The sequence below is a fragment of the Talpa occidentalis genome, unplaced genomic scaffold (genome assembly GCF_014898055.3).
Source record: "Talpa occidentalis isolate TD23 unplaced genomic scaffold, MPIMG_talOcc4v2.1 talOcc4.8, whole genome shotgun sequence".
In the NCBI taxonomy this organism is placed as follows: Eukaryota; Metazoa; Chordata; class Mammalia; order Eulipotyphla; family Talpidae; genus Talpa; species Talpa occidentalis.
The window spans coordinates 18,546,821-18,559,802 of NW_023605194.1; the positions used below are offsets into that span (position 1 = coordinate 18,546,821).

Below are 12,982 nucleotides of genomic sequence, written 5' to 3' on the forward strand. Positions count from 1 at the left end.
CGAACTTCCTTCTGGCTGCCGTGCTTGATGACCATGTCAATGTAGACGGACCAGACGTCTGTACGCTTTGGGTAAGTGTTGAGTGTGTTCTCAAAAATGGCTTTGGCCCGCTCTGCATCGCCCAGCTGGAACTCCAGCTGGGCAAACTTGGTAATCACATCCACATCTGCAGAGAGAGGACAGCTCAGACACACAGCGGGCAGACTGACCCTCACCACTCCTTGTTCTTGGGTCCTGAGACCCAAGACAAGAAGGACAGTGAAGTGGACCTGGGAACAAATACACAGATGCGCACTCATCTGAGACTTCCAGTACAGAGATCCCCCTCTCTGGGCCCAGGGCGGCCCGGATAACGGGGGAGAGGAGGGAGACGCAAGGGCAACAGAATTAGGGCTGATTGCTTTTTGTTCCTCCATCTTAGAGTGATAGCCATGTGCCTCTAGGAGGCTTCCCTAATGCCACCTTTGATGAGAAGACCCCAACCTCTATGCCCAAGGATCACAGAGCCTAGTGTGTCAGGCTTGGGGCGGGCAGGGGAAGGGGCGCTCACGCTCTTTAGTTGGCAAGCACTCGAGGGCGCGCTGCATCACACGGTGACTGGCTCCAGCCTGGCCCCTCCGCAGAAGGAAGGCCCCATATTTGATCCAGACAGCTTTCTCCTGCCGGAAACGCTTCAGCATTCGGTTGTAGAGTTCACCAGCTTCCTGTGAGAAAGAGAAGTGAGATATGACAAAGGGGGCCAGGACAGAGACCGCAGCTACTCATGAGAAACTAGACGCAGGCTGAGGGACTCCATCGCTGTGCAGTTCCAACTCGAGACCTGGCAGGAGAGGGCCGGCTCATAGAGATGAGAGTGTGTGAGGAGCCCTAACGTGATGAGGCGTCGCCCCACTGATCCTGTGCACACAGCATGTACTAAGACTAGAAGGATGAGAATGACAAGGGGAACAGGTGAGACAGAGAAGGGGGTTCTGGGTTGGATGTCACCTCTGTCTTTAACACCCATCAGCAGCCCAAGGGATACACACCGATGTCCCTTCACTTCCCCCATCTTCACCCCATTCCTAAAGCAGAGGTGGGGAAACGAATTCTGACTTGGAAGATGAGCAGATAGGGAGCAAATCTGGAGCAGGACCGGACCCAGGGCACGGGGATTTTTCCCCAAGACATTCTTGTGGCCTGACTCCCAGGGGCTAGTTTCTAAGTGGTTCAGGACCTTCGATCAACAGGCCACTGGCCCAGACTCCCACCTGAAATTTCTCTGACTTGGTGTAGATGTCAGCCAGATGGAGAAAGACCTTGAGAGGCTCATTATACTGCACGGCACGCTCGAAGATCTTGGCCAGTGACTCCTGAGAGCCATACATGTTCTCCAGGTTCAGCAGTGCCACCCACACGTTCAGTTTCTCCTGCTCTTCTCTGGGGGCAGGGTGGGGGAAAGAACAGCCGGGACGTGAGCTCAGCCCTACAAGCTGCCCACTTCCATCTGGAGATGGGGACTAGAACTGCTTCCCCTGCCCAAGCTCCATCCATGCCCTCAGTTACCACCAAGAGCAGGCACTGAATGATAAGCCCCACTCTACCGTAGCTCACAAGGAACCCTACCGCTGGATCCCCTGACTGCCCAATGGAGCTCCCCTGATTTCTGCCTCCATTCCTGGAAGAAGTCTACCAAATTGCAAACTAGCCTGAACTCCAAGCTAGAAGGAGCACAGTCTCTAGGTCTGATTCTCTCCCCAAAATAGAGGAGGAAGCAAAGGCTCTCCAACCCTTTCACTAGGCTTCTGAAAACACTACTGCCTGGAAAGTGGCCACTCACTGGATCTTCATTAAGGTCTGTGGAGTTGTTGTCCCCATTCTACTGCTCCACACTGGGCACTTTACACCACTGACACTCTTGGAAACGTTACCCTTAGCCGTCTCAAGGACAAGCACCATGAAATATAAATGAGCATACTCTATCTCACAGATGAACAAGGCTACGAGAGAAAGCCTAGGAAGCCATGGGCCCCTGGTGGCAGCCACCCAAATGCTTAGTCTAAAGGAAACTATCCACAGGTAGCAAGCCCCTCAACTTGGGGAGGCATGGTCTCCTGTGTGGAAAGGCCTCCCCCACAAAGCAGGAGAGACAGAGCCGAGACCTGAAGGAGATGGTCTTGAGAGCCCTCTCAGCCACGGCCCGGGCCTTCTCGATCTCTGTGGCCTGTAGATGGAAGGCCATGTACTGCAGCCAAAGGATGGAGCTGTTGGGGGAGCTCAGCACGAGTCTGTCGAAATCATCCGCTGACTCTGGCTGTCGCCCCGGATCCATCAGCGCCTCCTCCATGCGGGACAGCTCTTTCTCTGCCTTCTGCTTCTCCAGTTCCCTTTCCTTCTTGCTTTTCTTCTGTTGTAAAAAGTAGAAAAATAAGTGAGTAACCTGGTTCCCTGAACCCTGGAGAGGCCTGGGGGGTGGGAGGGGGGGAGTGAGTTGGCAGGGCAGTTCACGAGCTCTGTAAATACTCTTTGGCCAGAGAAGGCCCCCAACCCCGCTGCCTAGAACACCCAGGCCACCACAGAGCACAGGACACTGACACCAAGGGGTCCCTGCACTCAAGGTCAAAGCTCTGCTAAATACATCACCATGGCTTGCTGTGGCTTCTCCTCGTCCTCGCTGTCTGAGCTCTCTCCCCGAGGTGGCAAGGCCGGGGTCAGAGAGTCTAGCGCCACGTCCCAAACAAAGCCAGAAGACAGCTGCAGACGGGGCACTTCCGCTGGCCTGCTCTGCTTCTCCTGTGAGGAAAACACTGGGTCAGGCTGCTCCCCGGTCCTCAGCCCCAACCTGCCCGGAAGAGCAGGGACTCCCACCATGCTCAGAGAACTTTCCTCCCCTCTTGGGACCAAGCTAGGCCCCAGAAACTTTATAAAAACTTTGTTTGCATAGAAACTCTCTTTGCAAATAAATTAACTTAGGTAAAAGTCTTAAAAAGATACATGCACACACATATATGCTTGCATATACACATCTGTAGATGCATATGTACAAATACATGTACAAAGTGACATAATGCATAAAATAACAGTAAAACTTGAGCCGAGATGAGACAATGTTCTGAGGGTAAGAGGGCTGTGGCACTTCACCTGAGAGGCCCCTCTATACCCAGTCCTCAGTTCAAGGAGCATTGTCCTCATTTGCAGAGGGGGACAAGGGCTTAGAAAAAGCTAAACCTCTTTATCTGCCCGGCTGACTAGTTTGATTTGGCTCCACTTAATAAACATGGATTGGAATTGACTTTATGCTGCCCACTCTGGGTGAGAGAGGGCCGCAGTCCCCAGAGAGCTGATGACCAACTCTTCCCTTTCACAAGGAGCAGCGAGACAGAAGGGTGTTGTGGGAGCCAGCCCGGCTCTGAGACGGGGACCAAGGACTTCCCAGCCCAGAGCAGTCACCCCCCCATCCAATACTCCCCTCACCTTGGGCGGCACAAGCAACTCTTCTGCCTCCTCTTCTCCTTCCCGATAATACACTTCGACACCACTGTCGTCCTCTTCAGACGGGGCAGCCTTCTTCTGCTTCTTGTTCACCCTGTCCTGAGATGACGGGGAGACTGCACAGTCTCCATCTGGCCCAGGAGCAGTGCTCCCCGCTCTGCCCTCCTGGCACCACAGCGCCCGCCCCAGCACGCACCTGTTCACTTCCAGACTCCGCGCGCGAGCGCTTGCCCTGCCTCCTTTCCCGTGGTTCCGGGGGCTCTTTCTTCTCCCTGCTGGGTCGCTTCATCTCCTGCCCCCTTCTCAGCTGCTTCTCTTTCCTCTTCTCATTCTCCTCCTCCTCCTCTTCTCCCTTTTGCTCTCTCTCCTCTTCTGCCTCCACTCTCCTCTCCCCGTGCCTTAGGAGTGGCAGTCCCAGGGAGGCAGGAAACACGTCCGGCTTCCCAGTGTCGCTGGGGAGGAATGACAACTCTACCAGGTTCTTCTGGTGGTTCAGCCTAAGACAAGGGGGCGGGAGGGTGACAGTGAGAACGGGAAGAGGAGCACAGTGGGCACTCGAGCACCAGGCCTTCCTGTGCCCCTCGTCCTCCAGCTGGGCCTGCACCCCTGCCTGAACCCACTCAGTATTCTGAGGCATCACTTGCACCTTTTGTCATGATTAGCGGGAACACACAAGGACAGCTGTGATGTGACCCCGTTCCATCCCCAACAACAGGTGTCCATGCAAAGAAAAGTCTCCACATCTGCCTTTTAGAAGCTAAGGCAAGAAGCTCCAAACAAAGGGGCTTTGTTCATCTGAACATAGTGTTCCCCACGACCCAAGCCATTATGTTTGAAGTTTACCTCAAAACCTCCTCCTCGGACTCCCAGAGAGAGGGGAGGAGGGACGGAGGGGATGAGGGAAGGGAAAGGAAGGGAGAGAGCGTGCACCCACCTTAGGACCTTGGCTGTGAGCAGCTTCCCTTCAGGGAGGTATCTGTTATAATGCACTTTCTTAGACAGGCTATACTGGGAGACGTGTGGGTACTGGGCCAAACCCACAACAGAGGGGCCAAGGCTGACAGGAGAGAGACAAGGGTCCAGCAGTCACAAATACAACAGTGTCTTGGCCAAGCCTAGTGCTTTTTTTTTTTTTTTTTTTTTATAGAGGCATGTTTTATTTATTTGTTTGTTCGTTCGTTTATACATGCACTGGGTACAGTCAGAAGCGTGGGAGGGTGAGAGAATTCACCAGAGCCAGAGCAGGGAGCAGAGCAGGCAGAAGGACCGAAGTACACTGCTGAGGGGAGCAGCGGGCGGCAGGAGAGGTCTGCGCGCCATGTGGGACCCTCCTCCGGTGGCTGGGGAGCAGCCGGGGATCGAACTGGCGCGGCAGAGGCCGCGGGCAGCTTCGCAACCCAGCGCTCAACCACTGCGCCACCGGGGAAGCCCCAAGCCTAGTGCTTTTACTGTCCCTGGGACCCAAGCTGTGATAAGGTTTTTATGACAGACAAGTTCCTGGCATTGCACAGGATAAAAAAGGCTTGTTAAACTGAGAAAAAATCATCCAGCATAATGAAGACATGACTGAAAAACATTTTTTACCTCATATCAGAGCTTCGCAATCACAAACTGCTAAAGGAGGAGATGTAACTATGGCAGGGAATGTTGGGCTATCTAGGGGGTTTTGAACACTGTGTGATTTCACAGAACATTTACAAATCGTGATCATGAATGTGCCACATTCTTGGTCCAAAACACCAAATCAGAATAATTAAAAACCTATTTGAAAATAGAACAAATTCTTGGAATTTTCAAAACCAAAGGGAGCTCACAGACCTCCCTCACATTCCCTTTAGAGAAGATGACTGGGGTGCAGCAGGCTGCAGCCCAAGATAGGCCTAGAAGGCACTTGGGTAAGACCCAGGTCCCCAGGTTCCATCTCACTCACCTCAAGAGCACGCCGTGGGGTTCGATGGCCTTCACATAGCCCCTCAAGAGCTGTCCTTTCTGTATGTCTCGGATGGAGCTAATTTCAGGATCTGTTATTTTGCTTTTTGTCTCTGGGTTTGTCCTAAAGGAATAAAAAGTAACATTCACGTGAACCCTTTCCCCACCCTCATCCGCCACTCATGATAATCAAACTTTGCAATGATGATATGACTCTTGACCTGTCCAGGGGATATACTGACCTTACCCTACCCTCTCCTAAGTCCTGTCAGATGGGGATCTGTGTCTGTGAGCTGGCTCTGTGAAACAGGAAGAGGAGGCTAACCAAGCCAGAGGGAAATCAAGAGAAATGTCCATGGCACACTCACCCCTACTATGGAACCCTGAGGACACACCCTCATGTGAATGTGTGAACCCTTCCCTGGGAAGCATGAACCCCAGCAGTTTCTTTTAGCAATATGAATGTCCGCAGCTTTTCTGGATGAAAACAGAGAAAGTATAAAGTGAATAGACAGAGAAAAAAGGTGGGAAACCCAAAGTTCTGTGTCAGATCCTCGTAACCTCTCCTCTGTCAGTGTTCTCCCCGACTCCTGTCCAACACAGGTACCTACCTGGACAATCGCAGAGACAAAGTGAGTACATGGCCTGCTGTGGACAGGACATAACACCTAGAATAAGAACAAGAACAGAAGAAATGCCATTTTTTTCAACATCTCAGGAGACAACAGAAGGCCTCCAGCTTCCTCTCTACAAGGCTGACCAATGGGCAGAGCAAGGACACACAAGGCAGGGGCTCTGTCCTTCATTCTGTTGAAAACAAGGCAAGGGACTCTGGACAAGTCAGATCTCTGAGCCCTAGTTTACTACTCTGTCACACATAAATAACACCAGCCACCCCTCTTGCCCAAGAAAGGTGCGGGGAGAAGAAAGCAAGAAGAGACATGAAAGCCCGTTGGAAGATACACAGGGGCACCATGTGTATCATGTGTCAGCATTTAGGAGATGAGGCCAACCCCATGTTGGGTCCTGGCAGCGTCTGATTCTAGGGACCAGGTGACAACCTGGGTACTAATGCAGACTAAGCAAAAGAGCAGAGGAGGCCCACCAGTGAGGCCTGAGTAGAGGGGAACCCTCCAGGAGAAAAAGCAGGGTTACTCTTTAGTTGGATGTCCAAAATTAGTTCATCTAAAACGTCCTTAGCAGACAAAAGTTGCAGTTTCTAAGTGTATAATCTTATTAGCAGTACAAAGGATCTCAGCAACAAGGTTGTCCAGGTTTTCCCCATAACAGGTATCTGCCTTGGATGACATAATATTGGGGCCATTAAAGTGGGAAAGGACCTCAAGGGATTGTTTATCTTCAGGGAATTATTATCCATATTTGACATATCAAAGAATTGCAACTATTTGGCTATAACAAAATGCTTTTATTGGTTTGGCTATAATAAAATGTATTTAGAGCAAATGTTTTGCCCCAAATCACACCAGCATTTTGTAAGCCTCAGAAGAGAAAATGCTAGGCATCGCTCTAATGCATTCTTTTTCTTCTCCCAGGCCCTAGAAATTTTTGCTTAGTGTTGAAAAATGGTTGAAAATTTAGGCAGCTGCTGGCAGCCAGGACCTGAGATCAGGAAGTGAGCAATCAAATTACTTTCCAGTCCCTGCTTCCTACAGGTTCCACACCATTGTTGCAACAGGCTGAAATCTGCCTCTTCAATGCTAGCCTATGTAAGCCACAAAACAGTTTTAAAACTCTGAGGTGGATTTATTTTTGTACATCTGAAATAGATCATAAATAAAGCCCAACCCCAGATACAAACAGGTCACTATCTTTTAACAGAGAACACCTACAGATTAGTTTTTTTAATTAAAGAGATAAATGCTACAATGTAAAAATGAGCAGGCAACTTGGGCAAGCAAAGCACAGAGCAGAAGTAAACAGCCAATAAAGATGACAAATGACCAGTAAGAGGAAAGCAAATTAAAATGAAAGATCAATTTTTGCCTGTTCAATGGCTAGGAATAAAAATTGAGATAACCAGTGTTCAAGGAAGTGTGAGAAACAGTCATATTTATTGTTAATGACGATACAAATTAGCACAATCCTTTAGGAGGGCAATGAGGCAAAATGTGTAACATTGTCTGACACATTGATTTTGTTCTTAAGAATTTATTTCACAGTTTATTTGTACTAGTATCCAAACATATGTGCAGATACTACTTTCAACATTATTTAAACAGAGGTTTAAATAAAAAAATATACAATGGGATATTAAAAAATTTATAAATAAGGTGAAAGAGCAACTAGAGTTGTATATACCAGTATGGGAAAAGAAAAAAATCCATGATAAACTGAGAAAAATCCAAGTTGCAGGACAGTATAGACAATTCAATTCTATTAATAGAGGGAAAAGTAAAACCAGATATGGTTATTTCTTGAATGACACATTCTGGCAAAAAGTGGAGGAAAAAGAAGCAATAGAAACTTTCACTTTCTATATTTTTTCTGGTACAAAATCCCATGTTACTTCTACAACTACTTCCACAATTCCACAGAAGGCCAAAAAGAGGAAGAAAACTTGACCTACCTGACAATCTTTTGGGGGGTAAAGTCTTCCAGGGCTGCTTCTGAGTAGGAGTCACTCATGTGAAATAGACTGACTTTTCCAGTCTTCCCAAAGGGGAAGGACACAGTCAGTCCCTCGTTGGGAGTCACTTTCACCACCCGGCCCATGGCTACTTCCCCTTTCTTAAGCTTGTGAGGACCTGGGAAGAGAATAAACCCAGGTCACGGAAGAGGAAGCTCGACAGCCAAGCAGCTGAAGGCTGGCCAACCACTGGCTGCTCAGACTTGACCACTAAGACCCAGACGATCATGCCAAGGCTATGTGGTGGACAACCCTTTCTGAGACTTGAGAAAATCAACTACGTAGGCAAAGATGACTGAGGCAGTAGCAGTGTGACACAGGCCACAGTGAAAAGCCCCCCCAAACTTGTTCCAAGAAGACACCAGCCACACTACACTTCCTGAGGACTCCATATCGAAGGCGTCCCTTGACCTGGGCAGAAACTGCAGACCCGCCCCTGCTCCTTTCTACCCACTCCCTTCCCTGGCCAGGCCCCATCCCATCACCATACCTATGAGTGACAGACACAAGAAGGCCTTGGAGGAATCTGGGCCAACCACGGTGGCCTTCAGTGCCTCACCAATCTGGAACTTCTTATCTGGATGTTTCAGAACCTGGAAGGACAAGAAAAGTATTACTGTGATGTCTGAAGAAAGGTCTGTCACTCATCCAGAACCACAGCATTTATTTTTTTTTTTTTTTTTTTTGCCTTTTCTTACAAACTTTATTTTTTTTTTCCTTTTTTTTAATAAATTTTATTGTTATATTCCCCATACAATTGCAGCCCCCCATTCTGACCCCAATCCCTCCCCTCCCACCCCCGCCCCCCTAAAAGTGTCTCTGGTTCATAGTTTTTTGTTGATTTTGATTTTCACTTTCTTATAGTTATTCATTTTCCTGGTCCCTTATTTAAGTTTTCTAGATTCCTGCTATGAGTGAGACCATCCGGTATTTTTCTTTTTCTTTTTGGCTTATTTCGCTGAGCATGATTCCTTCCAGCGCCATCCATGTTGCTGCAAATTGCATGTGTTTATCTTTTTTGAATGCTGAGTAATATTCCATGGTATATATGTACCACATCTTCTTGATCCAGTCATCTATTTTTGGGCATTTGGGTTGTTTCCAAAGCTTAGCTATTGTAAACAGTGCTGCTATAAACATAGGGGTGCAGGTGTTCTTTGGAATTGATGTTTCTGTGTCCTTTGGGTAAATACCTAGGAGTGGAATTGCTGGATCATATGGAAGCTCTATGTTTAGTAGGTCCAGAAATCTCCATACAGCTTTCCACAGTGGTTGGACCAGTTTGCACTCCCACCAACAGTGCAGAAGAGTTCCTTTTTCTCCACACCCTCGCCAACATTTGTTGTTGCTAGTTTTTTTAATATGTGCCATTCTCACTGGTGTAAGATGGTATCTCATGGTAGTTTTGATTTGCATTTCCCTGATGACAAGTGATGTTGAACATTTTTTCATATGCCTGTTGGCCATTTGCATTTCCTCTTCAGAGAAGTTTCTTTTAAGCTCTTCTGCCCATTTTTTGACTGGATTATTTTCTTTGTTGTTGTTGAGTCTCATCAGCTCTTTGCAGATTTTTGTGATCAGTCCTTTATCATTAGTGTTGGGTGCAAAAATGTTCTCCCAGTTGGTGGGGTTTCTCTTTGTTTTTGTTATTGTCTCTTTTGCTGTGCAGAAGCTCTTTAATTTGATGTAGTCCCAGCTGTTTATCTTTGCCTTTACTATCACTGCTTTGGGTGATGTGTCTGTAAAGATGTCTTTGATGTGCAAATCACGTAGTGTTTCGCCTATATTTCCTTCTATATATTTTATGGTTTCAGGTCTTATGTCTAGTTCTTTAATCCATTTTGAGTTGATTTTTGTGTATGGTGTGAGGTGGTGGTCAAGCTTCATTCTTTTGCATGTAGCGACCCAGTTTTCCCAGCACCATTTATTGAACAAACTTTCTTTGCTCCAATGCATATTCTTTGCTCCTTTGTCAAAGATTAGTTGACCATAAATCTGTGGGTTTATTTCTGGATTTTCTATTCGATTCCATTGGTCTGTATGTCTGTTCTTGTTCCAATACCATGCAGTTTTGATGATTATGGCTTTGTAGTATAGTTTGAAGTCTGGGAGTCTGATGCCTCCATTCCCTTCTTTTTTTTTCAGGAGAGCTTTGGCTATTCGGGGTTTTTGGTGATTCCATATGAATTTCATCAATAATTGTTCTATTTCTTTGAAGAATGACATTGAAATTTTGATTGGAATAGCATTGAATCTGTATATTGCTTTTGGTAGGATGGCCATTTTAATAATGTTTATTCTTCCAATCCATGAGCAGGGGATGTCTCTCCATTTCTTTGTGTCTTCTTCTATTTCTTTTAACAGTGTTTTATAGTTTTCTTTGTATAGGTCCTTTACCTCTTTTGTTAGATTTATTCCCAAATATTTGATTTTTTTTGTTTCAATAACAAAAGGGATGGTCTTTTTGATTTCTTCTTCTTCAGATTTATTGTTTGTGTATAGGAAGGCTACTGACTTTTGCGTGTTGATTTTGTATCCTGCCACTTTACTGAACTGATTGATGAGTTGAATTAGCTTTTCTGTGGAGTTTTTGGGGTTCTCTATGTATAATATCATATCGTCTGCAAATAGTGATAGTTTGACTTCTTCTTTTCCTATTTGGATTCCTTGGATGTCTTTCTCTTGTCTTATTGCCCTGGCTAGGACTTCCAGTATTATATTGAAAAGCAATGGTGAGAGTGGACATCCTTGTCTTGCAGAACCACAGCATTTAAATCTGCGTAACAAGTCTCTCCCAAACTGATCCCCAATTAGACCCATGGTTCCTTGAAACAACTGTGAGCACACACACCAGGCACAGAGTTGAGCCAGCGAGCTCAGGTTTCCTCTCCAGAGATCTGAAGCACACTGACCTTGAAGCTAAGAGAAGTGAGCAACAAGGGAATTCTCCCCCGGATATCTGGAGCGATGTCCACCTCAAGCCATTTCTTAACCACGTTGTACTGGGGGGAAAAGAGGAGAAATGAATGGGGCAGACAGAAGCATTTCTTCTTCTCAGTCACTAAAATATACACTCTCCTAAAAGGAAAAAGGGCCCTGATCCTAGTCTCCCAAGGGAAATACTCTCTATAACCCAATGCCCCTGCCCAATCTCCACTTCTCACGGGCTCACTCAGCATCTAGCACAGTGCTTAGCAGAGCATGCATCCTTCCTGGTGCATCAGTTGACTAGGAGGCAAAATAACAACCTCAGAGATTCCCTCAAACAGCAGGACTAATCCCACAGACCCCTGGAGCCTCCTCCAAGCTCAGCTGTGCCGACTGCCTATTAACCTTCTCCAAGGACCAACATGTTATTTCTAAATTAATTCAGAGTTTGATCCTTTACTGTTATAGTGTCCTGCCCAAAACACACACCCCAATTTTTAAGTCAATTTAATACATTTATCAAGCTGCTTCTCTGCATGTGGCAGCATAGTAAAAGACAGGCCCTGCCCTCAAGGAGATTATAGTCTACAAAGAGAAGTCAAATAACTAGAGCAGCAAGCAACATGGAGGAAGTACTACATGCTGCAGGAGTATACAGGTGACCTTGTTGCGAGGGAGGGTTATCCACGCTGGACCTTGCAAGTTTCTAAACAATAGGAATAGAGGGTACTCCAAATGTAGAAATAAAGACAAGAGAGAAAAAGAGAGAAAAAAAGAGGGTACTGCTATACAAAGTGCATGAGGTCAGATTATGAAGCATCTTAAATACCACCCTAAGGCATCCAGGGGGTGTGAATATCTCCAGACAGTGGGTAAAGGGGGTTGCAGGCATTGGCAACATGCTCAGACAGGCGCTACGGAAGCAGCTCAGCAACAGTGAGGAGGCTTGATGGCACAAGTCCAGTCCAACTTTGTGACATATTTTCACCAGAACATTTTATTTATTTATTTATTTGCTTGTTTATTTATTTATACAAGCACTGGGTACAGTCAGAAGCACGGGAGGGTGAGAGGATTCACCAGAGCCAGAGCAGGGAACAGAACAGGCAGACTGACGAAATACACTGTTGAGGGGAGCAGCGGGAGAGACAGGGGAGGTCTGTCGCACCATTCCCACCAGAACATTTTGCATGATCTCTATCCTTTTTGAATTCCCGTTCCACGTGGGGTTCAAACACATAATCTGGCACCCAGTCACATATTGTTTTGCACTGCACCTGAGCTTTTTGCAAAGCAAAAATCTAAAATTCAATACCACATTTATTTTAAATTTTGCTCCGTATTTTATTTTTAATTATACAAGTAATCTATAAACAATTGAACTGAGTTGCTGTTTTGTAAACCTTACACTTAGCTCCTTGATTAGACTAGAAGTCTTTCAGGAATAGAGGCCTAATATCATCCCCACAACCAACACAGTGGTAAACAGAATCAAGGCCCCATGCTAATGGCCTTTGTCTCCATCTTCCCTCCCATCTTCCTAAAGGATGGTATGGCCTTGCAGGGTGAGCACTACTCACCCTCTTCAAGAAGCAAATCACAGTCTGACCAGTCTGGTACTGTTTAATCTTCTCCAAGGGGCTGGCAGAGGGAATGCTGAGAGCAGTGTGGCCATCCTTCTCCAGCTCACTGTTTGCAGAAAGGCAGGAAAGAGCAAACGAACCTCTGGATAAGACTTGTAGCTTAAAAGCATGTCCCCCAAGGGGCCAAGGAGTGTGCACACAGGCCCTCCCCCTCCCCCGCCCCTGTTCTTACAACCCTCTACACCCATTTCCTTCCTTAAAGGGAAATGTTCACAACAGTGGCAAGAGAACTCGTCTTTCCCGTTTCATTCATCTAGGCCTAAACAAGCTCCAAGGTAGGTAGTCTGCAAAATCCTTACAAATTAAAGAAACAAAATTGTTGTACTTCTCTTGTAATAGTTTCACTATTTTACAGTTTGCAAAA

At 46.8% G+C, this 12,982-nt stretch overlaps 1 protein-coding gene across 1 annotated transcript in view; it reads right to left on the minus strand.

The window, feature by feature from the left end:
* Window positions 1–12,982, minus strand: part of PDCD11 (programmed cell death 11) — a 36,972-nt gene that overhangs the window by 2,080 nt on the left and 21,910 nt on the right. Inside the window, exons 22-35 of the mRNA XM_037497860.2 lie at window positions 12,556–12,664; window positions 10,960–11,049; window positions 8,538–8,640; window positions 7,988–8,165; window positions 6,012–6,068; window positions 5,402–5,524; window positions 4,406–4,528; window positions 3,668–3,968; window positions 3,454–3,570; window positions 2,623–2,772; window positions 2,142–2,386; window positions 1,251–1,419; window positions 551–704; window positions 1–166 (exon numbers count right to left, since the gene is read on the minus strand). Coding sequence (XP_037353757.1) covers window positions 1–166; window positions 551–704; window positions 1,251–1,419; window positions 2,142–2,386; window positions 2,623–2,772; window positions 3,454–3,570; window positions 3,668–3,968; window positions 4,406–4,528; window positions 5,402–5,524; window positions 6,012–6,068; window positions 7,988–8,165; window positions 8,538–8,640; window positions 10,960–11,049; window positions 12,556–12,664 — 2,085 coding nt within the window. The remainder of the gene's footprint in view (window positions 167–550; window positions 705–1,250; window positions 1,420–2,141; window positions 2,387–2,622; window positions 2,773–3,453; window positions 3,571–3,667; window positions 3,969–4,405; window positions 4,529–5,401; window positions 5,525–6,011; window positions 6,069–7,987; window positions 8,166–8,537; window positions 8,641–10,959; window positions 11,050–12,555; window positions 12,665–12,982) is intronic.